General features: G+C 39.2%; 1 protein-coding gene across 1 annotated transcript in view; it reads left to right on the forward strand.

The window, feature by feature from the left end:
* Positions 1–26,941, forward strand: part of grm8b (glutamate receptor, metabotropic 8b) — a 215,418-nt gene extending 188,477 nt beyond the window's left edge. The window contains exons 9-12 of the mRNA XM_051099824.1: positions 1,433–1,569; positions 4,007–4,942; positions 23,176–23,422; positions 26,174–26,941. Coding sequence (XP_050955781.1) covers positions 1,433–1,569; positions 4,007–4,942; positions 23,176–23,422; positions 26,174–26,223 — 1,370 coding nt within the window. The 3' untranslated portion in view covers positions 26,224–26,941. The remainder of the gene's footprint in view (positions 1–1,432; positions 1,570–4,006; positions 4,943–23,175; positions 23,423–26,173) is intronic.
* The last annotated feature ends 1,033 nt before the right edge of the window (positions 26,942–27,974 follow it).

Below are 27,974 nucleotides of genomic sequence, written 5' to 3' on the forward strand. Positions count from 1 at the left end.
GTGTTTGTTTTTTGATTTGCTCTTTTTTGTTGTGGTGTATTTTTTGTTTGCTTTTGTTTTGTGTTGTTTGTTTTGTTTTATTGTGTCTTTTTTTGGTTGTTTGTTTTATGTTTTTTTTTGTTTGTTTTGCTGTGTTGCATTGTGCTTTGCTTTTGTTTTGTTTGTTGTTTGTTTATTTTGTATTATTGTGTTGTGTTTTGATCTTTATTGTGTTGTTGTGTGTTTTTTGTGTTGTTTGCTTTTGTTTGTGATATTTGTTTTGTGTTTTATTGTGTTGTGTTTTCCATTTAATTTTGTTTTGTTGTGTGTTGATGTATTGTGTTTTACTTTTGTTTTGTTTTGTTTTGTTTGCTTTATTTGCTTTGTTGTGTTTTCAGTTTTATTTTGTTATATTGTTTGTTTTGTTTTGTTTTGTTTTCCATTTAATTTTGTGGTATGTGTTCATGTATTGTGTTTTACTTTTGTTTGTTTGTTTGTTTGTTTTGTTTTCTGCTTTATTTTGTTGTATTGCTATTGCTTTTTTTTATTTAGTTTTTATTTGCTTTTTTATTAGAAAAAACAAAAATAAACACACTCAAAGGTGTTTATTCAGATTTTATTGTACGCTGTACAAGTGTCTAGTTTTTGTCATACCAATAGAGTACACTAAATTGTTATAATTCACCATCACCATGACACATTCCTCAGAAATGTCACCCAAAGTATTTAGGGAGAACTTGTGTCGTCGACTTTATTTCATCAGTCATTTCACTTTATTTGTAAGCTCTAAATCAGAAGCTTACAAATAAATCGTCTGGAATCGCTGCCTGGCACGCGGTCACATCTTAAAAGATAATGTGAGTGCAGAGTGTGAGTCTCTGAATGAGTAATCTGATTATTTTGTTGCTCGAGGTGTGTCATAGCAGCAAGCAGCATTTCCTGTGGAATCCTCCAGGCCCACTCGACAGCTGACTGTATGCAGGTGTTTTAATAATGCATGATTCCCCATCTCGAGAGACGCTCATTTGATACAAACTCTCCCTCCTCATGAGCTGCTCTGTATGCCGCTGAAATTGCTCATCTGAGACGACTCCTGTAGGCCCGAGAAAACTCACCAGGGCTTCATAATGACGGAATGATTTTGTATAATAACAGATAACAAACGAAGAAGATCCTCTCATGCTTTGTTAGCAGTTCACTAAATTGTTTTGTTCAGAATATGACCCTGATTTCATTTTTAGCTTATCACTGATTGTAATTCATTCATCTTGTTGGTTGAATGGATTCATTATGCGTACTTTGTTTATGCAGAAACCCTGATGTTTTTATGTCTCAAGTAATGTCTGATGTGTTTACTGATTCATCTTGGCCACAGGAGGTTATGTAGTCGAGGGTGTCTGATTCAGGATTGCACGATACGACAATCATAATGTTGTTTCATCTCTTCGGACAGGAAGTGCCAAGACCCTCGTTGTGTTTAATGAAAACGGAGACGCCCCTGGACGCTACGACATCTACCAATATCAGATAACAAACAGGTCAGCTGAGTACAGAATCATCGGCCACTGGACGGATCAGCTGCATTTAAATGTAAGGAGTTCATTAGGTGTCTTTTCAAGTGTACTTAAATGTTAGAGGCTGCCTGTAAAACAGTTATTTACTTTGATAACGATGATTATGGTTTAGATAACTGTCATAATGATTATGGCAATTACACTGTACAATTAGTGGTGTTGAATTAACACCCGGAATGCAGAAGTAATTTTCGCTCCATAGACATGAAATTAACTGTGTATGTGCTGGCACTGATGATGATTTGCACTACGTTTTAAAAGTCTGGGGTCAGTATGATTTTTTTTTTTAATTGAAAGAAATGAATACTTTTATTGAGCAAAGATGCATGATTTACCCTATGATTTACTCACCCTCAAGCCCATCCTTGGTGTATGTGACTTTCTTCTTGCAGGTTTTATAATGGCAGTGAATGGGTGTTGAGATTTTGAGGCTGAAAAAAGTGGTGTCCTGTGTCATCTACTGGAACGCCACTCTTGAACGCATATACGACAATTAGCAGAAGCTAGAGTTTACGTTATAAAATTTTAAATATGGATATTTTTCTTACAAAAACATATCGATTCACTTCAGAAGGTCTTTATTAACATCCTGAAGCTATGTGGAGTACTTTTTATGATGGATGGATACACTTTATTGGACTTCAAAATCTTAACAGCCATTTACTGCCATTATAAAGCTTGGAAGAGCCAGGATATTTTTTATATAACTCTGACTGCATTTGTCTGAAAGAAGAAAGTCATATACACCTAGGATGGCTTGAGGGTGAGTAAATCATGGGGTAATTTTCATTTTTGCTCATTTTCACTTTAAATTGATCACAAGTGACATTTACAAAAAAGTTTAAAAGAAAAGGTTTCAGTTTCTTTAACTTTTCAACAGTGATAAAAATGAGAAATGTTTCTTGTGCATCAAACCAGTATATTAGAATGATTTATGAAAAATCTGGACTGAAGACTGAAAATTCAGCATTGCATCACGAAAATAGATTATATTTGAAAAACATATTTAAACAGAAAACAATTATTTTAAATTGGAATATTGGAATATCACAGTGTTTACTGTATGTCAGCATAAGAGAATTTTCAAAAACATAATAATAATATTAAACCCCAAGCTTTTGAACAGTACAGTTGAGCTCAAAAAGTTTGCATCCCCCTTTCAGAATCATTAAAAATGTTAAATATTTGACCAAAATAAGAGGGATCATATAAAATGCATGTTATTGTTTATTTAGTACTGACCTTAATAAGATATTCTACATAAAAGATGTTTACATATAGTCCACAAGAGAAAATAATAGTTAAATTTATAAAAATGACCCGGGTTCAAAAGTTTACAACCCCTTTGATTCAGTGTTGTTAACACAGTGATCCACAGCTGTGTGTTTTGTTTTTTTTTTTTTAGTCTAGTGATAGTTGTTCATGAGTCCCTTGTTTGTTCTGAACAGTTGAACTGTCTGCTGTTCTTCAGAAAAATCCTTCAAGTCCCACAGATTCTTTGGTTTTCCAGCATTTTTTGGTGTTTGAACCCTTTCCAACAATGACTGTATGATTTTGAGATCCAAAATATAAATAAGGTGTGCACATACTTAAACCCAAACCAGGGCAAAGGTGCAGGACAAAAAATCAGAAATTAGCAAAGAACACAAGTGTAATGTCCGCACACTGGTGCTGCTCCATAGAAAAATATTTATTTGCGACAATGTTCGACCAGTGGGTCTTCATCAGGTACCTGTTCTATGGAGTAGTACCAGTGTGCGGACATTACGCTTGTATGATTTTGAGATCCATCTTTTCACACTGAGAACAACTGAGGGACTCATATACAGCTTTTACAGAAGGTTCAAACGCTCACTGATGTTCCAGAAGGAAAAATGGTGCATTAAGAGCCGGGGGTGAAAACTTTTGAACAGAATTGAGAGTTTTCTTATTTTGCCTAAATATCATATTTTTTTCATTTAGTACTGCCCTTCAGTCATTGTTGGAAAGAGTACAAATACACAGAAATGCTGGAAAACCAAATAATTTGTGGGAGCTGAAGGTAGTTTACCTGTTCAGGACAAACAAGGGACTTATGAACAACTATAACTAAACAAACAAACAAAAAATAGCTGTGGATCATTCAGGTAACAACACTGTATTAAGAATCAAGGGGATGTAAACTATTCAACTTTATAACATTCAACTATTATTTTCTCTTGTGGACTATATGTAAACATCTTTTATGTGGAATATCTTATTCAGGTCAGCATTAAATAAACAATAACATGCATTTTGTATGATCCCTCTTATTTTGGTAAAATGATTAACATTTTTAATGATTCTGAAAGGGGAATGCAAACTTTTGACCTCAACTGAATATTATATTATATCATATTATATTATAATTATATTATATCCACAGAATCTGAAAATCCATTTACCAGACTAATTCTGAAATTGTTTGTCATCAGATGAATGCCATGCAGTGGGTGAGCGGGGACTCATCTGTGCCGGCGTCTGTATGCAGCCTGCCCTGTCAGAAGGGTGAGCGGAAAAAGGTTGTGAAGGGGGTGCCGTGCTGCTGGCACTGCGAGCGCTGCGAGGGCTACCATTACCAAGCCAGCGAGTTCACGTGCCAACTTTGCCCGTATGAGCTACGGCCAGATCAGAACCGCACTGGCTGCCAGCCAATCCCTATCATTAAGCTGGAGTGGCACTCGCCGTGGGCCGTCGTACCTGTCTTCATCGCCATCCTGGGAATTCTGGCCACCACCTTCGTGGTGGTGACGTTCGTGCGTTACAACGACACGCCAATCGTACGAGCCTCCGGCAGGGAAATGAGTTATGTGTTGCTAACAGGAATTTTCCTATGCTACGTCACCACGTTCCCCATGATAGCGGCGCCCGGAGTGGCTGTATGCTCCTTCCGCAGGATCTTCCTGGGTCTGGGCATGTGTTTCAGCTACGCCGCGTTGCTCACCAAGACCAATCGCATCCATCGGATCTTTGAGCAGGGTAAACGGTCGGTCGCAGCTCCGCGGTTCATTAGCCCCGCCTCCCAGCTAGTCATCACCTTCAGCCTCATCTCAGTTCAGTTAATGGGCGTGTTTGTGTGGTTTGTGGCTGACCCGCCGCACACCGTTGTGGATTACGGCGAGCAGCGCACACAGGACCCTGAGAATGCTCGTGGGGTGCTCAAGTGTGACATCTCAGACCTGTCACTTATCTGTTCGCTGGGCTATAGCATCCTTTTGATGGTCACGTGCACTGTTTACGCAATCAAGACCAGGGGAGTGCCGGAGACCTTCAATGAGGCCAAGCCTATTGGATTTACCATGTACACCACCTGCATCATCTGGCTGGCCTTCATACCCATCTTCTTTGGGACTGCACAGTCTGCAGAGCGGGTGAGTCTATGATGAAGTGCTAATTAAGTGATTTTTTTCGCTGCTGCTGTTGGTTATTGCTGTTGTTGTAGATTATTGCTGCTGCTGCAAAGTAAGTATAGGAACTTGCTACTGCTAATACATATGGCAATATGGTGCTGTGATTTAAGACATACTGTTGCTGCACAAATAGCATAGATAATAACCCATAGCAGATCTATACAGGTGCAGCTGGGGAGGTGGAGGGTTTCAGAGGAACTCTGAAAGCACGCGGCAAAATGCTCTAGTGAATGCCAACCAGCAATTTTAAATGTAAAGAAGCAAGCTTATTGGACCAATCAGCTTGTGCCAAGTAGTTTAACTCTGTGAATATCATCAGTTTGCGTTAAGGACCCATTAGCTTGCGCCATGTAGAGTTTCATGACAGAACTTATATTTTATATTTTAATATATTATTACAATTTAAAATAGTTGTTTTCTATGTAAAATAAAATTATTAAAGGAAACCCCGGGTATTAAGACTTGTATGGCTTAATATAAGGTAAATTATGTCTTTTACTGAAATATGTACTAAAACCCCATGAAAGATTTATGTTATTTAAAAAATCCACATCATTATATACATATTTTAACATGAAATGGTTGAACTCTGTGAATTACTGGCACTGCATGTTGCTATTTTTACTACAAAGCAACTTGGAAAATAAAATACTGATACGACAACCACAGCTACTGAAAGAGCCTACAGGTGGCAATGGATATAAGAGTATGCTTAAACCAAATGCCGTACCATTGATTTTTCCCCACAAGGAGTCTAAACACCCCCTCATACCGAGTAAAATCAGCGCTGAGAAACTCCTTCAGTGTCTGTGGCGTCATGACAAGCGTCGGCATGTTTACATCCTGCCAGCATGGCATCTAGCGTTTCTTGTCTCTGCCGTTCGTAAGCTATTTCAGTAGTCTCAAAAAAAAGTCTCAAAAGCATCAGGGCTTAAGTGGAGAGAACAAAGACACTGGTCTTTAGGAAGGTTTATTCGTCCACTGGCATCGTCCCATTCTTTTTACCTTTTTAGCGCTAGGAAAGACTTACATTGCTTTTCTTGTTGTCCTTCGAGTAAAAGTTACCACCAAAAACCACAGAATGTGGTTTCGTATCAGTATTTTATTTTCCGAGTTGTGTTGTGGTAAAAATAGCAACAGGTAGCGACAGTAGCTCATCGAGTGAAACCATTTTACATCATTTTTGTCGAAATTTGGTGTTTCCATGACTTGTTTCTGATGCAATACTTCAAAATACGCATAAAAACAGGGTGATTGAAACAGCTAGTGACTATTTTATGTTAGAATAACTATTTGCCTGTATATATATATATATATATTAAACTTTATTAGATTTATTTGAATGTTATTATGAATATTATATTATAATGAAATGTCCTTGTATTAAAAAAAAAATTTCATGTAAATGAACAAATGAAAAAAACATTTTCAATGTCCTCAACCTGTTATCAGTTATGTTAACATAATGCATTAAATTATTATATTATATATGTACCTTCAATGTTAGAAAATGCAGTGTTGTGTTGTTTTCAGTCAAATCACGTTCTGTTTGGTGGAGTCATTAGGTTAAATTACAACTTCATATGAATCATCCCTCAAGCAGCATATTATACTGATATCTAGAGCTATTGACATTACTGTCATTATCTATCCTTACATACCTCTCTCTTATTATTGCGCCAACCTGATGAAGTGAACAGATGAGGATCATCTATATCATCTCCTCATTGGCAGCAGCATCAGTACACAGTCCTTGTTATTCTTTTAGGTCTTTGCATCAAAAACAAGCACTCATCTAAGAGATGCTCATTATCAGATATATGGAGATGATCAAACATGACCCAGAGGAATAGTACTGCTGTTAATGGGCCATAAATAGAGCGTGCTGCCTCTGTCGGTCCGGGCCAGTGTGGGTCTTATAATGTTGATGACTTCAGTGGTGGTCTGCAGACTGTAGGCTGAGCCCTCTGTTCTTTCTGCAGCAGGATGTATTTCTGTCCAGTGCTCATTAGTGCTGCCGAGAGAAGCCAGGATTAAAAACACAGTCTTCTCTGCATGTCTAATGTCTGTGACATGTGTTGAGATTTCGGCCTGCAAAGATTTGCTGTCAGATATTGATGTCAAGTGTTATGTTAAAGGACAAATTGTGCAAAAACCAAGAATTGAAAGCAATGCTCATTAAGAATTCATCTCCAAGAACTCGACAACATGATTTTCTCAAGATATAACAGCTAGAGATGGAGTTGAACTTGTTGACCTAACTGCTTTCTGTTAGCATAGATGGTTTCCTTATGTATTTATATTTTTTTATATGGACGGCGCTTTAGAATACCTGATTTTGGTTGGTCGATTATTGCGTTCTGTAGTTTTATTGAATGATGACCACGAAACTGTATGACTGACTGAGCATTTATGTTTCATGTCTGCTATCACTTCATAGCCTCTTTTTCCTCACATAATAAATAATTAGGGATTCAAGCACGTAGTGCTGAAAACATATTGTAATTGTTAGAATACCCAAGGATTAGCAATCTCCACATAAAACTGATCGGGCAGACCAAATTAATAATTATCAAAAAAAAAACAACTTTTGACTCTCCGTTGCAAAGGGACGCCTATATATTCGAAAGGAGCAGTGCCGCTTTTATTGCACTGACCAAAATTATAAACACAACACTTTTGTTTTTGCCCCTATTATCTTGAGCTGAACTGAAAGATCTAAGACTTTTTTCTGTGTACACAAAAGTCCTGTTTCTCTCAAATATTGTTCACAAATCTGTCTAAATCTGTGTTAGTGAGCGCTTCTACTTTGCCGAGATAATCCATCCACCTCACAGGTGTGGCAGATCATATTTACATTTATTCATTTAGCAGACGCTTTTATCCAAAGCGACTTACAAGTGGGGAATACATCAAGCGATTTATCCTAAAGAGGCAAAGCGACATAGGAAGTGCTCATAATACCATGTAACAGGCATTGTACAGATAAGTATATGCTAGAAAGGGAAGAATAGGAAAAGAGTAGAACAAAAAGGTTTTTTTTTTTTTTTTTAAGTCAAATAGTATCGAAAGAGATGAGTTTTCAGCAGTCGCTTGAAAGTTGTCAGGGAGTCAACATTCCGAATAGGGTTGGGAAGATCATTCCACCAGCCAGGAGTGGTGAAAGAGAATGTTCTGGAAAGTGATTTTGTGCCTCTTTGTGATGGTACAACGAGGCGTCGCTTACTAGTGGATCTCAGACTTCTGGAGGGAGTGTAGATTCGTAGCAGTGAATGGAAGTAGGTGGGCGCTGAGCCTGTGGCTGTTCTATATGCAAGCATCAGTGTCTTGAATTTGATGCGAGCCACAACCGGCAGCCAGTGCAGGGTAATAAAGAGAAGTGTGACATGGGCTCGTTGAAGACCAGTCGTGCTGCTGCATTCTGAATCATTTGTAGTGGTTTGATTGTGCATGAAGGAAGACCATATCAAGATGCTGATTAGACAGCATTGTTATTGCACAGGTGCAAGGCCACTCTAAAATGTGCAGTTTTACTGTAAGGGGGGGGTCAGTATCTGGTGTGACCACCATTTGCCTTCGCGTAGTTGATCAGGTTGTTGATTGTGGCCTGTGGAATGTTGGTCCACTCCTCTTCAATGTTTGTGCAAAGTTGCTGGATATCGGCAGGAACTGGAACATGCTGTCGTATACGCCGATCCAGAGCATCCCAAACATGCTCAATGGGCGACATGTCCGGTGAGTATGCTGGCCATGCAAGAACTGGGATGTTTTCAGCTTCCAGGAATTCTGTACAGATCCTTGCAACATGGGGCCGTGCATTATCATGCTGCAACATGAGGTGATGGTCGTGGATGAATGGCACAACAATGGGCCTCACAGTATCTCTGTGCATTCAAAATGCCATCAATAAAATGCACCTGTGTTCTTTGTCCATAACATATACCTGCCCATACCATAACCCCACCGCCACCATGGGCCACTCCATCCACAAAGTTGACATCAGCAAACCGCTCACCCACATGACAACATACACGCTGTCTGCCATCTGCCCTGTACAGTGAATACCGGGATTCATCCGTGAAGAGAACACCTCTCCAAAGTGGCAGACATCATCGAATGTGAGCATTTGCCCACTCAAGTCGGTTACGACAACAAACTGCAGTCAGGTCGGGACCCCGATGAGGATGACGAGCATGCAGAAGAGCTTCCCTGAGATGGTTTCTGACAGTTTGTGCAGAAATTCTTTGGTTATGCAAACCGATTGTTGCAGCAGCTGTCTGGGTGGCTGGTCTCAGACAATCTTGAAGGTGAAAATGCTGGATGTGGAGGTCCTGGGCTGGTGTGGTTACACGTGGTCTGCGGTTGTGAGGCCGGTTGGATGTATTGCCAAATTCTCTGAAACGCCTTTGGAGACGGCTTATGGTAGAGAAATGAACATTCAGTTCACAGGCAACAGCTCTGGTGGACATTCCTGCAGTCAGCATGCCGATTGCACGCTCCCTCAAAACTTGCGTCATCTGTGGAATTGTGCTGTGTGATAAAACTGCACATTTTAGAGTGGCCTTTTATTGTGGCCAGCCTAAGGCACACCTCTGCAATAATCATGCTGTCTAATCAGCATCTTGATATGCCACACCTGTGAGGTGGATGGATTATCTCGGCAAAGGAGAAGTGCTCACTAACACAGATTTAGACAGATTTGTGAACAATATTTGAGAGAAATAAACCTTTTGTGTTCAAGAAAAATGGGGGCAAAAACAATTGTGTTGCATTTATAATTTTGGTCAGTGTATAATGGCTGTAACTTTTGAATGGAATGAGATATCTTCACCAAACTCAATGCGTATGTATGAGTTCAATCTGAGGTCACATGAAAAAAAGACCCCCCTAAAATCACAGTTGGGCTACTTTTGGCCTTGTTTTGAGTAGCAGTTGGGTGGGTTTTGTTGTGAAAACCTGGCAGCCCTGATATTGCAATTTTTGAAGGGCATAAACGATTGTATATTGCACTGTTTTTCACACATGCGCAAGATATTCATATCATACGATAAAACTCCTCATTCCGAACAACTTTGCCTCTAGAACCACTGCTGTCAATTAGATAAATGTTAGGGAAGCCCTTTGGGAAGCTATAACGGGGTTGTTTAGAAAAGGGGCCTATCCAAATATACCCAAAAGCCTATAAAGCCTAAACGAAAAATCAAAACTTCACAAAACCAGGTGAGCATATGCAACAAGTGATTCTAAACAAACATGCAAAGTTTTAGGGAGATCAGACCAGAGCTGGCATTATAACAGTCATATGTCTATGGTAAATGACCTGTATTTGCCAAAAATGCTTTTTTAGGTGGTTACAGGTTTGTTAAATAGTATGTATTGTCTTTTTCCATGTGTGCTTCAATGTCCTAAAACACTTGAACCCCGGTAATAGCTGCTTGCAGCTATATTTTTGTTTATTTCTTCATTTATTTGGCAAGTAGCCAGTTATTAAGTGGGATGATGTGTAGTCAGCTGGTCATTGTCATAAAATAAATCCTCTTCAGAGGGAAAAAAGACTTGTCTGTGGAAGCCCATTTCCGCCACAGAATGCAAAATAAAAAATATAATTGCGAGTTTTTATACTTTCATACTCTTCTGCTCACCCTGTAATGTCATATGATGATCGCCTTTGCATGGGACAGCATCTTCAAACATAAAGGCTGTTATACAGTATATGTATATCATATGTATAAAATCCCATTTATGCTGTGTTAGAAAGTGTTATATTATGCAAAATTAGATAATTGAGATTTATGTTGTTACCGTACTAAGGCCAAAAAGTATTACATTATTAAAATACTGGAAAATCTGGAAAATAATGACTTAGTGTAAGATTTTTTTAAATTATTAAATATTTTAAATTTATTTAAAATTTGGATGTATGTATACACACACACACACATATATACATATATATATATTGTCAGGATATGCACAAACGCTGGACAGGAAGGTGAGTTCAATCCAGTATTTATTAAATGAAAAGCAAGTTTAACAGGTGTAGGGAGCGGAGGAATGTAGAACTTGCGGATGGATGATATAACAGGAATAGTCTTACTGCAGGAAATGAATAGAGTTTGGGAAGCACACACCTCTGTGTCAGAGAGATAAGCCGTGTTCAGGAGTAACTTCAAGGAGATAATCTTCGTTCAATGGAGATAGTTTGTAGGAACAGAAGATCACTGGATAGAGAGTCTGTATCCAAATTGAGGACAGACAAGGACTGAACTGAGGTGTGTGCTTATATGCTGTGGTTGATGAGGGTGTACTGATTGAGTGCAGGTGTTCAGAATTCAGGTAATTGGGATCGTTGAGCGGTGGTGAGAGAGCCTGGTGACTCCGTGACACATATGCATATACATACTGTATATATTAATTTATAGTTCCCTATTTACAGTTTACTATACTTTTTTTTAAAGGCATTTTTTTATTCTCAAATTTTCCACAGGCCCCTGTTTGAAACCCCTGCACTGCATGAGAATCTTTCTCAACTATTGAACTTTCTCATCAACTTTTTCATCAAAGTGAATAAATCCCAAATGATGGTACCCTAAGCAGTCGCCTGCGTAGCGTAATGGTTTGCCCGGCTCTGCTGCCGGGTTTGTTTTGTTATAATGACCGGCTAACTGTTTGTTATTCCTTACATATTTTGTTTGATCATATTTTCCCTGCCGATAGCACATTTCCTAGCATTCCTTCATTTTGTGATTGTGTTTTTGTTTACAACATTTAGTAACGTTACACCTTTAATAATCTGCATTTTTGACACCATTGCTACAATGTTCTAGGTCTACTGCTGTGCAAAGACATCTGTGAAAAGCTTGTCATGCTATTGAATCCAGTTGTGGATGCAATACAGAATTAGCTCATGGAGCGATTCAGTTTAGTAATTAGCAAAAGGGATTTAAAGCACACTGACATTGATCGAACTGCCATTTTCCCACTTAAAATGTTCCCGGCATGTGACGTGCATGAGGCTCATTACAATAGATTATCCCTTGGATAGTTTCCCTTGCAGACAAAATACCTGCCAATCAACTCAATTGTCTGTAATCCATTGTGCCAACCTATTGAAAATGACTAGAGGGGGTTAGCGGTTTCAAATCCACCCTAGTATGTGTTTTGCATGCAGCAAATGCTAAAGCTTTAGGTATTTGCTTTTTTAATCCTTGACACTTGGCTGATTGGCTCAGAACATGTCATGGGTCAAACTTGAATTTGGGTGATCCACATGAGCGCCAAAACACAATGCATCTGGATTATATATGCTCACCCCTTCACCCTATTATCACATAAATGGTTTCTTTAAACCATGTCCTGATGATTTATTCACCCCCAAGCCATCCAAGATGTGTATGATTTTTGTTCTTCAGCCAAAGAGGAATTAATATTTTGGAGGGCAGCGTTCCAGGATTTTTCCCCATCTAATGCAAGTGAACAAGGCTCAACGTAGACCATTTTTGACGGTCCAAAATGTATATATAGGTAGTGTTCATATAATCCACACTATCCAAGTTGACAATTAAGGTTCTTCTCTAGCAAAACGATCAGTCATTTTCTGAATATTTTTTTAAGTATATACTTTTTAACTACAAATGGTTGCATCATCCAGCTCAGTGTAGTATGTTGGGAACGTCACACAAGAGAACCAGCCCATTGTTTATAAGAGAAATGTGCAAAGACTACATGTTAAGATAGTTAATGTAAGACTAATATTAAGGTGTGGTCACAATTACCCTTGTTCTGTGAATTTTTTGAAGTAACCACACAATTGGTGAATATTTCTTGCCGCGTTGACCAACTGAAAGATGTTTGGTACTTTCTTAGGGTACGTTTACACAACAACAGTGTACTAAAAATGAAAACATTTTTTTCCATTGTGTGTGTATGTGTTAAATTTGCATACAGATAATGTTTATACAGATGTTCATACAATCGATTCTCTTTTTTACAAAACAATATAAATTTTATTTCATTTTCAGTTAATGAACGGAACATCATAGTGCACCTCCCATTCAGTAAATCGTAATAAGCTTTGTGCTTTATTACTTTTGATATGAAACAAAGTGTTATATTGCAGAGACGTCAGTATAACAGCTTGTAAACAATGTCATGTTACGTCACATTTACCTTGACCATAAACTCGTTAATCAGCTAGAAAAATTAACTCTAGAGAGGAGCATTTTGTGAAATAAACGCAACATATAACATTTTTATTTTTCTTTAATGTTGAATTTATGTTTGAATAAATATGTCAATTTTTTACTATTTAAATGTTTATGTTTCAAAAAAAACAAACAAATTGGCATAAAAAATGTAAAATGTAAAAATATAATTACTTTACTATTATAAAAACTTAATTGAATAATGTAGTACCAGTAATGTAGTACCAACTGACTCTCATGTACATTCTACAGCATTAGTTGAGTGATTTTTTTTTTTATTCCTTGAGAAAATTTGCCATGCACTATACCTGATATACTTCCAAAATAATCAAAATCAAATAAATTTGTGAAATTTGTATCAATATCCAGCCCTAGTATTATGCATGCACAAATCTGTCCTGTAGTCCGTCATTTTTGTTTTGGTGGCCGTATGGGTCTACAGAGTTTGGGCGGGACTTTGATACCACGGCTTGGTTTCCAAATTAATCTCTACTGTGCAGACTCTGGTTCCAAATGATGCAAGATGACAGTGGCCATACTGAGATGTTTTGGCTTCATTTTCCTATAGTGGAAGGACGTGGAGACGGGTCGTCCATCTTTTTTACAGTCTATGTGTAATATGCATGTACATAACTGTTTACACAAATTTAGGTTTTTATACTTTACACAAAGATGTTATTGATATCATTTTCAAAAACTTGCACTTCGAAACCCGTTTTTAAATGTTCGCGTTTTAAGGTCCACAAAACACCATTTTAATTAGTTTTCAGAAAATGGTGACATGTAAACGCCCCCTTAGTGATGACAAACAAGGTTGAGCATTACGTTTTTCAATTGGCAAATTCAATTGGAATCAGGAAAAATTTCCCCATGTCAGTTTTGCAACATCTTCAAATTGACCAACAGAAAGCAAAAGAAATTTGGTTTGAAAATGACTGCACTGCTAACCATGTAACACACCTTAAAAACCTTGCATTACACACTGTAAATGTCATGTGCCTGGTCTTTGTCTTCTGTATTCGTGTTTAAGGACTTTTATTTTGTAGTTTTTGTGTCTTATTGTTCCCTGCTTCCCTGTACCTCTGTTCCCTTGTTTGTTGCCATGGATCTTCATTGAACCACACCCACTCCCTCATCAGTTACCCCGGTTACCAATTAGATCATTACCTCACCCTGTGTATAAATAGTCCTTGTCTTTCCCCTGTATTTTGTCAGTTGTTTAATGTCTGTGATGGTTGCTCCCTGTTCTTGCCTGGATTCTAAGGGTTCCCCGTTCTGGATAATTTGTTGTTTTCTTTGGATGTACAATAAACTCTTGCACATAGATCCTCGTCTCATCTCCGCTTCGTTACAGAACAACTGACCAACTATGGATCTAGCAGGAGTTTATCGCGACCCTCTGAGCACTCTTTGCTCAATTTTTCAAAACGGCCGACCGATCGAATATTATGTGGAGGAGTTCCTTTATTACAGCCAGCTAGTGCCTGGAGATGACACCAAAATAAAGGACTGTTTCTGGAGTGGACTCGATCCAGAGGTTAGTTTAAACTTACCGGATGAGGACCCCAGCTGGACCCTGTCACAGTATATAGACTTTGTTTTGCTATTCTGTGAATCCCCTTTTTCTGTTAAGGAAGTAGAAAGGGTAATTCACAGCATGGTCGCCACTCCTGAGTCTCCTTGCAAGATGGCCGCCAGCCCAGACCCACTGCACAAGATGGCCGCCACGCCAGAGCCAGTCGCAAAGATGGCCGCCACGCCAGAGCCTGTCGCAAAGATGGCCGCCACGCCAGAGCCTGTCGCAAAGATGGCCGCCACGCCAGAGCCTGTCGCAAAGATGGCCGCCACGCCAGAGCCTGTCGCAAAGATGGCCGCCACGCCAGAGCCTGTCGCAAAGATGGCCGCCACGCCAGAGCCTGTCGCAAAGATGGCCGCCACGCCAGAGCCTGTCGCAAAGATGGCCGCCACGCCAGAGCCTGTCGCAAAGATGGCCGCCACGCCAAAGCCAGTCCACAAGATGGTCGCTGTCTCCAAGTCACGCCACATGATGACCCACGTGTTGGACTCCCCCTAATGGCTGTACGGACAGCTAAGATGGCGCTCCCTCTTGTTGCGGCAGCTACCCCTGATTCAAGTCAAGCTACAGGGCCGAGTCAAGCTACAGCAGCTGTTCCCCACGAGTCAAGCCAAGTCAATGTTGTTCCCGAGTCAAGCCATGTTGTTCCCGAGTCAAGCCATGTTGTTCCCGAGTCAAGCCATGTTGTTCCCGAGTCAAGCCATGTTGTTCCCGAGTCAAGCCACGTTACAGCAGATCTTCACAAGCCAAGTGACGTTATCGCTGCTGCTCTTCCCTTAATGGCAGTGGCCATGTGGTGTGTGTGGGCTACACACTGTGCTCCTGAGGTCACGCCTGTTCACAGGTCAGCCTCTGAGCTCGTCTGATCACAAGCCTGCACCAGAGCTCTCGTCTGGTCTCAAGTCTGCCCCAGAGGCCCCGTCTGGTCTCAAGTCTGCTCCAGAGGCCTTCCCCGTCGGAGAAGCTGCGCCAATGCCTCCAGAGGTGTCGGCGCCAGCCGTAGAACCTCTTACGGAGGGGGCGTTAACCACCAAACTCTCTGCTTCTCCCTTTTCCCTGTCTACATCCTCTGTCACTGTTCTCCCCAGGTCCCAGTCGATGACGCAGCCTCCTGTTCCGCCCCGGAGGGCTGCTCCGCCTCCTGTTCCGCCCCGGAGGGCTGCTCCGCCTCCTGTTCTGCCCCGGAGGGCTGCTCCGCCTCCTGTTCCGCCCGGAGGGCTGCTCCGCCTCCTGTTCCGCCCCGGAGGGTTGCTCCGCCTCCTGTTCCGCCCTGGAGGGCTGCTGCGCCTTCTCCCTCTATTCTGTCTGCCTCCTCTGTCCCTGCTCTCCCCAGGTCCCAGAGCGTGATGCAGATTCCTGTTCCGCCCCGCAGGGCTGCTCCGCCTCCTGCTCCGCCTCCTGTTCCGCCTCCTGTTCCGCCTGGGAGGGCTGTTGTGCCTCCGGCTCTGCCCTTGGGGGCTCTAGTGTCGCTGGCTCTGCCTCCGGCTCCGACCTGGAGGGCTGTAGCGCCGTCTGTTCTGCCTCCGGCTCCGCCCTGGAGGGCTCTAGTGCCACCTGTTCTGCCTCCGGCTCCGCCCTGGAGGGCTCTAGCGCCGCCTGCTCTGCCTCCGGCTCCACCCTGGAGGGCTCTAGTGCCGCCTGCTCTGCCTCCGGCTCCGCCCTGGAGGGCTCCTGAGCCTCCTGCTCCGCCCTGCTGGGTACCGCCTGCTCCGCCGTGGAGGTCTTCTCTCATGATCTGGTGGTCCTCAGCTCCTCCCATCTGGCCGACTCCACCCTGGCCTCTTGCTCTGCTTCAGTCCCTTGTTTATCTCCCCTTACATGGACCTGGCCCTCCATCCCTTCCCCAGTTCTGCCTGAGCTCCTCCCCCTTCCTGGACTGGTATTTCTGTTTGGAGCGTCTGGAAGCCACTCTTTTGAGGGGGGGGGTTATGTCATGTGCCTGGTCTTTGTCTTCTGTATTCGTGTTTAAGGACTTTTATTTTGTAGTTTTTGTGTCTTATTGTTCCCTGCTTCCCTGTACCTCTGTTCCCTTGTTTGTTGCCATGGATCTTCATTGAACCACACCCACTCCCTCATCAGTTACCCCGGTTACCAATTAGATCATTACCTCACCCTGTGTATAAATAGTCCTTGTCTTTCCCCTGTATTTTGTCAGTTGTTTAATGTCTGTGATGGTTGCTCCCTGTTCTTGCCTGGATTCTAAGGGTTCCCCGTTCTGGATAATTTGTTGTTTTCTTTGGATGTACAATAAACTCTTGCACATAGATCCTCGTCTCATCTCCGCTTCGTTACAGTAAACAGCAAACCGATAACTAGGGCTGGGTGATATGGCAAAAAATTTAAATCTCGATTTCTCAAAACGATTGACCGATTCTTGATTTTTACGATTTTTAACTATTCAACTTAAAAAATAACTACAACATTATTCAAGTAACTTTTTCTTTATTAACTCTCTAGTTAATGAAAATTCTATTCTAAGTGCCCCCACACATAAAGTTGTCAACATGATGTAAATGTATAGAAATAATGAGCAAAATGCTTTTAAAAAAATCTCAAAAGGAAAGGTAATTCAAATTCAAGTGACTGAAGGTAGACTATTATTACCTATAAGTGTTGTGTAAAAACAAGCTTTCAGCCTGTCATCATGATGCAAACATGAAATATCAGAAGTACAGTAGTAGTTCTTCATAGGTTTTTTATTAGATTGCGCTGCTTTTCCATTGTTTTTTTTTTTTATGTAAACATGGACATTTAACTTGGCGTTTAACTGTTGCATCCGCATCTCTTGCATGAAACGGCATTATAAAAACACAGCGCTCAAGTTAAAAGAAGTTCACTCCCATCTTCTTGCAAGATTTTCTTATTCCACTGCCCGGGTCACATTTTTGTCAACACAAGTGCATTTGTGTGAATGCCACCTAGCGATATGAGTGGTTAATCACGTGCACCGATATGCAGTTGGAGCGTTTTTTTCTCTTTACTGTTATTATTGGCATATTTTCAAAGTGTCTAATTCTAAAATTTGGTAAAATTTTCATTCAAAAAAACAGCCTGAGACAGTGTTGCCACCTTGTGGAACAAGAGATTACTGCAAAATAAATTCAGTGCACATCCCTGGTCTTCTCCCAACCTGACCAGCTAATAAAGTGTCCAAAACCCCTCTAAAACCATCCTGCTGACCAGCTAAAACCAGCCAACCAGCTTAGGCTGGTTTTAGCTGTTTTTTGTTTTGTACGCTGTCCCTCGCGAACGCATAAAAAGTAAAGTATACTTTAGGCTTACTACAGTCAGGTTTCTCACAGGTGTGTTAACATCACAGCTAGCAAACGCAATGCAATGGTCATGACTTTGTGTCTCTATTTGCATACAGCATATTTTTTGCCATCAAATGTAAGGTGTTTGTAGTCATACTCGTTTAATTATACAGGCTTTTCATTGAGCTGAAGTATCATTTAGTCTGATTTTACATAATGTTTTAGATAAGCAAATTATGAAGCTTTTAAGCCTATATATAGTACAAAATGTCAAAATCTTCCTCTCAGCTTTTCCAGTGTTTAATTATCATCTGCTAGATAGCATATCTCAGTCAGATTAGCATAAGTGAGTTATGATAGGCTATTTTTACTCAGCGAGGTGGCTTCACATACACGAGGGATTAGCGGAACCGCAGAATTTAGCATAAAAGCATTCATTTTGAGAAACAAACACGGTGAAAACAAACGGCGTGGTAAACAGCTGGCCCTCGGGGTGGTATTAAATTAAAAGTTACGTAAAAGAGGAAATTGTTTCCCTCAAATCATTCCTCCGCATGACAAAAGACTCCAAATGGAAAGAAATCCGCCGAGCGTATTTCCCGTTTCCCTTATCTCTCCCGGGCTTATTTCTTTCGCCCTCACTGATGTTAAAAAGATTATTGCAATGAGCAACCGCAATATGAGGACACAGATATGAGTATTTTATTGAGGCATGTCTCTCTTATTCACGTCTCCTCACTCCGTGCTCATTAAATCTAAGAAGTTTCTTTACAGCTGCATGGCGTGTAATTTGAACCTTGCGCCTCCTCGTTTCTGCTTATTTTCTGCATTAACGCTCCCGTTTCTTTAGCATACTTGTGCATTTCCTCATTGAAGGGAGCCGGTTGTACATTAGCATTGGGATTGCTTGTGTTAAACGTCCTGGAGTGAGGGAAGGAACTATACCAATTGGTTTTTCTGTCAGTACCCTTACTTTGCATTGCAGTGCAGCTGAATAGAGGGGAACAGATGAAAAGATGAGGAAAGGATGCCTGCCGGGGGTAATTAGAGTTAGATGAGTCATCTGCAGTTTTACGGACATTTTGAATGAGTTCCAGTTTATATATAGTTGGTTGTGTTTATTCGTTCACCGCTCGCATGCTGTGGCATTGATTTTTAAACCACTTAAGCTCCCCAAAGATCTTTAGTTAAATGGAGTTTACTTCTTCATATGGCTTTTTGAGAGTGTGTTTTCTTTTTTTACCCCCGCTGTTTTGGTTCTACTGACTGACGCTGTGAATTACAATAGGCACATAAAAATATAAAAACACACACGCAAGTGCTTTTCAGGATACACTATAGAAATATGCTGCATGTTCTTGATGTATTTGCTGATTTTCCTGCAAATATGTAAAATTAAGCAGCATTCATTCGATTTTAAGGATTTTCTGTGGAGGTTGCATTGGCTTTGTGCTTGATTTTATGCACCTGTTAGTAATGGGTGTAGCTGAAATACATTTACATTTATTCATTTGGCAGATGCTTTTATCCACAGTAACATATAAATGAGGAGTGCTTGATAAAATCCTTTCACCCTGGTTGTACAGTAACATGGAAAGTATGGCAAAGCAAACTTCTAGATTTGAACAGAAAAGTACAAAAATACAAACCCGTCTAGAAATGGAGGAGAGACAGAAAAGGATAAGAAAAGAGATGTTTGTTATATATTATTATTATTGTTGTTATTTTATGAGTCAGGTCCAAGGTGGCAAATCTGCTTGCTGATTCACAATCAAAAAAGAAGTGGAATTATAGCAATAAACTACTGTAGATGGCAAGAACAACTGGTGCCTACATTGACAAGATACTGTCACTTGTAATAAGGCAATGCGATTGACTGAGCATATGTTAAGCATTACATCAAAATGGAAGTTTAATTTGGGCTTAAGGAATAGTAAATGAATCATAGCAGTTAGCATTATCCTAAGATAGCTGTAAGCTTGCTAAATGATGGCTAACTAAAAACACAAAGAAAGAGAAATGTTTAACTGAGCCATTTTTATTTTCTTTTATTTTCTAGGCAGTTTGTTTCTGCCACATTATATGATGTAATATACAGTATATGGAGCCCCCGAAGGGACATGGTAATGAGAAAATAATGGAAGGAAAGGAAAAACTGGATCAGAAAATGTAATTTAAATGCTTTTGAGTTTCTCTCGCAAAACTTTTGTGTTCCCCTGAGAACCTTTGGGTTCTCTCGTGAAATTGTTGTGTTCTCTCACAAAACTTTTTGTTCCCCTAAGATCTTTTTCATTCCCCCAAGAACCTTTGGGTTTTTCTGCAAAACTTTTGTGTTCCCCTGAGATCTTTTGCATTCCTCACAAAAGTTTCACAAAACATTTGTGTTTACCTGAGATCATTTGCATTTCCTCGAGAACCCTTGGGATCTTTCACAAAACGTTTGTGTTCCCCAGAGATCTTTTTTCATTCCAAAAGAACCGTTGGGTTCTTTTGCAAAACTTTTGTATTCCCCTGAGAACTTTTGCGTTCCTCACATAAGTTTCACAAAATGTTTGTGTTCATCTGAGATCTTTTGCATTTCCCTGAGAACCCTTGGGTGCTTTCGCCAAATTTTTATATTCCCCTGAAATCTTTTATATTCCCCCAAGAACCGTTGGGTTCTTTTGCAAAACTTTTGTGTTCCCCTGAGATCTTTTGCATTTCCTCAAGAATCTTTGGGTTCTTTTGCCAAACTTTTGTGTTCTCCTGAGACTTTTGGGTTCTTTCGCAAACTTTTGTATTTCCCTGAGATCTTTTGTGTTCCCCCAAGAAACTTTGGGTTCTTTTGCAAAAGTCTTGCGTACCCCTGAGACTTTTAGGTTCTTTCACAAAATTGTGCATTTCCCTGAGATCATTTACATTCCTCGAGAACCTTTGGGTTCTTTCGCAAAACTTTTGTGTTTTCCTGAGAACCTTTGGGTTCTTTCGCAAAACTTTTTTGTTCTCCTGAGAACCTTTGGGTTCTTTCGCAAAACTTTTGTGTTCTCCTGAGAACCTCTGCGTTCTTTCGCAAAACTTTTGCGTTCCCCTGAGAACCTTTGGGTTCTTTCGCAAAACTTTTGTGTTCTCCTGAGAAACTTTGGATTCTTTCACAAAGCTTTTGTTTCCCAGAGACCCTTTGGGTTCTTTCGCAAAACTTTTGTGTTCTCCTGAGAACCCCTGGGTTCTTTCGCAAAACTTTTGCATTCCCCTGAGAACCTTTGGCTTCTTTCGCAAAACTTTTGTGTTTTCCCAAGAACCTTTGGCTTCTTTCGCAAAACTTTTGCATTCCCCTGAAACTTCTTTTGCAAATGTTTTGTGTTCCCTGAGATCATTTACATTCCCAAGAGAACCTTTGGGTTCTTTTGCAAAATGTTTGCATTCTCTCACAAATAATTTACATTGCCCCAAGAAACTCTGTGTTCTCTTGCAAAACCTTTGTGTTCCCTCAGAGAAACTTTGCATCTTGCCCACAAACCTCTAGTGATGAAAATAATATGAGCTGAAAAAAAAAACCTTTATTTCAATGCTTTTGTGAGGAAGCAAAGTTTCTTTGGGAAATGCAATACTTTTGCGAGTGAACTCAAAGGCATTGAAATATCATTTTTCCTCCAATCTCATATTCTTTCCATCACTTTGTCTCCTTAGGGGCTCCATAGATATATGACATTTGACATGACATGAAAAAATATCAAAGTCTTTTTGAAAACAAGTAATTCAGAAGCCATTTAGTCAGCTATTTCCCAAATAATCCACTTCTTTTTTGGTTGTAGCTGGTTTTTGATGGTTTCACAGCTTGACCAAGCTGGTCTGACTGGTGTTCAGCAGATTTAACTGGTAATAGTCCCAGTCTGAACAGCTAAAAAGTTGCCAAAGCCCCTTTAAAACCAGCCATCAGACTAGCCTAGTTTTTTCAGCAGAGAATCCAGCTAAAATACATAACCATTCTCGAAGAAATGCTAAAGGCCATACAACTCCTTTGCTTGTTTTAATTAAAATGCCATACTTCCTTTGCCACATCCACTACAGTATGTTCTCCAATTTCTTTTTGCAGCGAGTGTCCTTCCTTATACCGTCTGTCAGTATGGAGACTCACACAAAGGAGTGGTAGCAGGGTCACAAGGTTAGACTTGAATTAAATTACAATTCAAAGAGAGATTCAGCGAGCATTGTGCGCAGTCAAATTTCCTTGACAGGATGGCAGCGCTCTATTGTCTCGGAGAGACAGTACATGAAATCCTCTGCTGATGTGTTTACCTCTCTGCCCACGTCAGTACTAAGCAATACAGTTAATTTGATTTCAGTCTCATCTAAGCAGTAGTACGGAGTGACATCCTCCTGCGGTGCTCCAGATTCTCCTTCCCTGACCTAAAAACCCGAGCTCATTCATTCTCAGCACCCCATTTCTCTTAATATAAACGTGAGGAGCTTTATCATCTGCTTCACCCACAGCAGGCATATGTTATCATTTACTGCTCGTTAACTTACTGATCACTCGCACCCAAGGTAAGGAAAGCAGTAATATATTTGTTAGCGGGGTTAGCCATTTATCAAACTCTCAGACGTGGGCAAGGATGAATCGACATTTTAAATTGTCTTGCTCGGGGCGTGTGGTTGCATCCTAGGTTTAGGTTTTGTAAATTTGTTTGTTAGCATTATTGCTAAAAGTGTCAGAGTCAGAACTGATCGTGAGGTGCATTCTAACTTAATAATCAACTAACATAGTAATATTAGCAATAATTTGTTACTAAACTTGCTACTGTATGTAACTACCTAGAACAAATCCCTAACCCAAATCTGATGCAAGTGCTTTAAACATAAATGATACACCACCTAACACTAAAAATAACTGCCTAACAGCCATACAGAACAACCATAGAGCAGTGAGTATATAAAACATAACACAGGAGTCTAGTTAGTGTGGCCTTGGTTACATGAGTAAAAGAAGAAAGTCACATCAAAGGTGGAGAAAGTTATTTCTCCTTGATAAAAGATTAAGAAACCACATTTGTTTCTTAAGAGTATGGACATTTATGAAAGAAAATGTTTTATTAGAACTTTTGTCGCCTGTAGAGCAGTACTGTTTTGCACAGTATTTTATCTATACTATAACCACTGATATCTCCCTCTTCTTTTCTCCAGATGTACATTCAGACGGCCACACTGACCGTCTCTCTGAGCCTGAGTGCATCCGTGTCTCTGGGGATGCTGTACATGCCCAAAGTCTACATCATTATCCTGCACCCGGAACAAAACGTGCCCAAACGCAAGCGCAGCTTCAAGGCCATCGTCACTGCAGCCACCATGACAAACAAACTCAGCCAGCTAGCCAGTGAACGGCCCAATGGAGAGGTGAAAACCGAACTCTGTGAGAGTGTGGACAATAGTAGTGAGTACAGACGTCTTCTCTTTTAAGCACAGTTTGTTAATGTTAAAATGGCACATGGGTCAATGACATTATGTTGATTTTTTTATCTTAATTTATTTAAAACTACATTAAAAATGCAATTCATGTATTTTAATATCTCCTTTTGGGGGGTGTAGGGGTGAAAAATTCAAGGTTATAAAACTCTCCTGACATCATAAAGTCAGAAAAAGACTCAAAGAAGTTCTTGAAAAGAAAAGCTTAGTAGTTTGGCTTAATATTTTATTAGCAGTGGTTCTCAACCTCCAGGCCCTCCACTGTTCACAAGATGTTAGAAGATCCAACAGTCCTAGTTTATGGAAATTAAATTTCAGGATTCCAGACATTTTCAGAGCCAAATGTTCTTTAGGGTTTCTGCTCTTTTTAACTAATGAATTTGCATGATTTTTTTTCTCTTATACAGTTGAAGTCAAAAGTTTACATACACCTTGCAGAATCTGCAAAATGTCAATTATTTTACCAACATAAGAGAGATCATGCAAAATGCATGTTATTTTTTGTTTAGATATTTCACATAAGAAACATTTACATATAGTCCACAAGAGAAAATAATAGTTGAATTTATAAAAATGCCCCCGTTCAAAAATTTACATACACTTGATTCTTAATACTGCGTTGTTACCTTAATGATCCACAGTTGTTTTTTTTGTTTAGTGATAGTTGTTCATGAGTCCCTTGTTTGTCCTAAACAGTTAAATAAACTGCCTGCTGTTCTTCATAAAAATCCTTCAGGTCCCACGAATTCTTTGGTTTTTCAGCGTTTTTGTGTATTTGAACTCTTTCCAATAATGACTGTATGATTTTGAGATCCGTCTTTTCACACTGAGGACAACTCAGCATTAATGAGCCAGGGGGTGAAAACTTTTGACCAGAATCAAGATGTGTACATTTTTCTTATTTTGCCTAAATATCATATTTTTTTCATTTAGTACTGCCCTTGAAGCTACAGAAGATATGTTTCTCAGAAATCAAAATATTAAATTTACCCTGATCTTCAAATTCCAAAAGTTTTCACCCCCTGGCGCTTAATGCATCATGTTTCCTTCTGAAGTGTCAGTGAGCGTTTAAACCTGTAATAGTTGCATATGAGTCCCTCAGTTGTCCTCAGTGTGAAAAAATGGATCCCAAAATCATACAGTCATTGTTGGAAAGGGTTCAAATACACAACAATGCTGAAAAGCCAAATAATTTTACTTCAGCCGTATGTCATTGACCACATATATTAAAGTAAACACGTAGTATATTATGAACGGAAATGTAATTTTTGAGTGAACTGTTCCTTTAATGGTGGCATGATGTTTGTGCTAATGAACTGATAACTAATCATTCTGCAGTGCTTGCATTGCTTACTCTCTTTGGTATTTATCTTGTCATCTGAAGCTTTTTATTGTGAGGAAATGGAGCAGATAAGGACGCATTCACTAAAGTATCATTGCTAATTCATTAGCTATGCCATCTACATTGTCTGACACCAACACTAGATGGAACATTTAGGCTTGATTCACATCTCGTATAAATAAAATGACATCTGAGGGAATCTGAATTACTGACTGCAAACTCATGGCAGCAGACCGTATTTCAGCAGTTACCTTTTACTTGAGGGATCCGATCATTAACCAGGACAAGGGCAGCATGCGCAGGTTCACAGCACTGTGTAAAAAGTTAATGCAAATGTTCAGACCCTCACTAATGTGCCGTGACCCTTGTGCTAAAGGGCTCTAACACAGGGCAAGTTCGTAATGAGAGGCAAATGTGGCATGTAATGAGTAAGCAGAGAATGCCATTTGGAGGACAAACACATTTTGGTGTTTCTCACGATGTTTAATTTGTGTACTGTAAATGCTGCATTACAACACTAAAATATGCTAATGTGTTGTCGTGAGTCAGGTCTGTAGAGTCACTGTATTAATCATTAGTAGCAATATGGACCAATTAATGAGACAATATTTAAAGTGAAATTTTCAGACAAAATAGTGTTGATAGTGTAGCAATGTATTAACTAAGCAGCTTTCCATTGGTCAAAACAGTGAATCCACATGACCAACTTGAGCCTTTTGCAAAATCTGTTGTTTAAAAACCCTGAACTTTCTTTCTTGTGTGAAACACAAAGATAAAATTTTGAATAATGTGCTCTCGTCTCATTGAATCCACCATAAAAATGGTCCGTATGACTAGGACAGTCCTTTATAGTCATTATCATATATAGTCATATATCATTTTAGGGCCTGAAAGACATAGTTCTCATTCAGATTTAATAATATTGTCAATAGTAGCTGAAATATTTTTCAAAAACTCACCTTTTGAAAGAAATGAAAGAAAGAAATTCATGTGGGATTGTAACATCGTGAAGGTGAATGATGGCAGAAGTTATAGGAGCATATTTTCTGTTTCCAAAAATTGAGTGAATAATGTCTGAAATAAGTGTTCGCTCATTTTACTTCATTGCCTTGAATTCTTTTACAATGACTTCTTGAGAGTGACATGTCACAGCCCAGACCTTTTTTACAAAAAGGCACAAGATAAAGACGTGACAAAAGAATATGTTATTACTTTCTCAATTGTCCCTTTCTACTTTTAAATGAAAGCAAAAGAAAAATCATTTTCAAACCATGAAATGAAGTGGAAATTAACTCAGCATACCACAATTCTCTCATCTCTTGTTTTTTCCTTTCCGACGCACTGCTGTTTTCTTTAACTGGCTATTTGCTTTTTCAGCACCGTCCACAAAAACAACTTACGTCAGCTACACCAATCATGCCATATGAGTGCACATCCTGAAAATGGTTTGGCATGGATCTGGCTGGCTCCGACAAAACAGGATCCAATGACTGAAATCCAAGCATGAGACATCGGTGTTGTTTGTGGACAAGAGGATGGACTCTTGGACTTTTTTTCCTGGATATTTTATAAGAAAGCATAGGCGGCCGTCCAAAAAAAAGGAGACAAAAGCTGCCATTTACGTGGGCAGCCAATAAAACGGGACACTGGCAAAAGGGTGAGAGAAAAAAAATAAAGAAGTTTAAAGAAACAGAACAAATATTGGAGTCGACCATGTTACATGTTATTCTAATTGTAAGTATTTTGTGGTTGTGAAAATTTTTCATTCTTGTCCCAAAGTGTCAGACCTGCATTGGAAAATGCGTTTGTCTCTTGTATTGGCTACTCTGGTCTATAACCTCGGGTTGTGAGTGTGCAAATGCCATGGTTGAAGCATGCCAATTCAATTTTTTATACAAATAATTTATTTATAATAAAGGAATGTTTTTGAAATGTGGAGGGTTCTTGGTGTTTGGACTTTTATATTTTTTGGGATAAAACTTGTTACAGTACAATCATAAATTAAGTTTCAAAAGTGACTTTCTATAGCGATGCGATAGAAAAACTATTTTGGGTTCCCAAAGAACCTTTTCAGAAAAACTTTTTAACAAGTAATAGAGTCTTTTTCCACTATAAAGAATCTTTTAATTTAAAAATACATTCAGAATTCCCGAAAAATTCAAGATAAAGGGGCAAATATGCCTCTGTATGACTTTTAAATTTCTTTTATTTTTGTATTATCTGATACATAATAGTTAATATCACACAAAGAGGATAGTTTTTTTCTCCAAATATCAGTATGCCCGCAAATGTGATATTTTGTAAAACAGGCCGATAAATACGTTAATATTATTTGACTTACTTACATTTTATACACAACAGTTCCTGTTTTTGCTCTATTTCGTCAACAAAAATAGTTTCAAACAAACCACAGCAGAACTGTTTTGTATGGAAGCCTGTTTACGCCACTGAATAAAAAATAAAAAAAAAAGGAAATTGCGACTTTTTCTGTTCTGACAGAAAGTTTAGACTTTTTTTCTCACAATTGCGAGTTTACATCTCCCGATTTTGACTTTTATATTAAGTCAGATTTGTGATATAAACTCGGAATTTTCACTTTTTTTCTCAGAATTGCAAGTTTATATCGCGCAATTGTGACTTTTCTAACTTACAACTGTGTATTATAAAGTCAGAATTAAATTGCAATTGTGTATCATAAAGTCTCACAATTCTGAGAAAAACAAAGTTAGAATTGTGAGATATGAATTGTGAAATATATAAAATAAAAAATTCAGAATTGCGAGATACAAGCTCGCATTTGTGAGAAAATAGTTGGACTTGGAGATACAAACTCGTAATTACAAGAAGAAAAGTCAGAATTGCAAGTTCATAACTCACAATTTTGAGAAATTTGTCAGAATTGCGAGATATAAATTCGCAATGGTGAGAAAAAGTCCGAATTGCAAGTTTATATCTCACAATTCTGAGAAAAACAAGATACAAACTCGAATTTGCAAGATAAAAAGTTAGAATTGCGAGATACAAACTAAAATTTGCAAGAAAAGAGTCCGAATTGTAAGATACAAGCTTGCACTTGTGAGAAAAAGTTAGAAATTGGGTGATATAAACTTGCAATTGCAAGAAAAAAGTCAGAATTGCGAGTTTGTTTCTCATAATTCTAAGAAAAACAAAAACTCGC

The sequence above is a fragment of the Labeo rohita genome, chromosome 25 (genome assembly GCF_022985175.1).
Source record: "Labeo rohita strain BAU-BD-2019 chromosome 25, IGBB_LRoh.1.0, whole genome shotgun sequence".
NCBI lineage: Eukaryota > Metazoa > Chordata > Actinopteri > Cypriniformes > Cyprinidae > Labeo > Labeo rohita.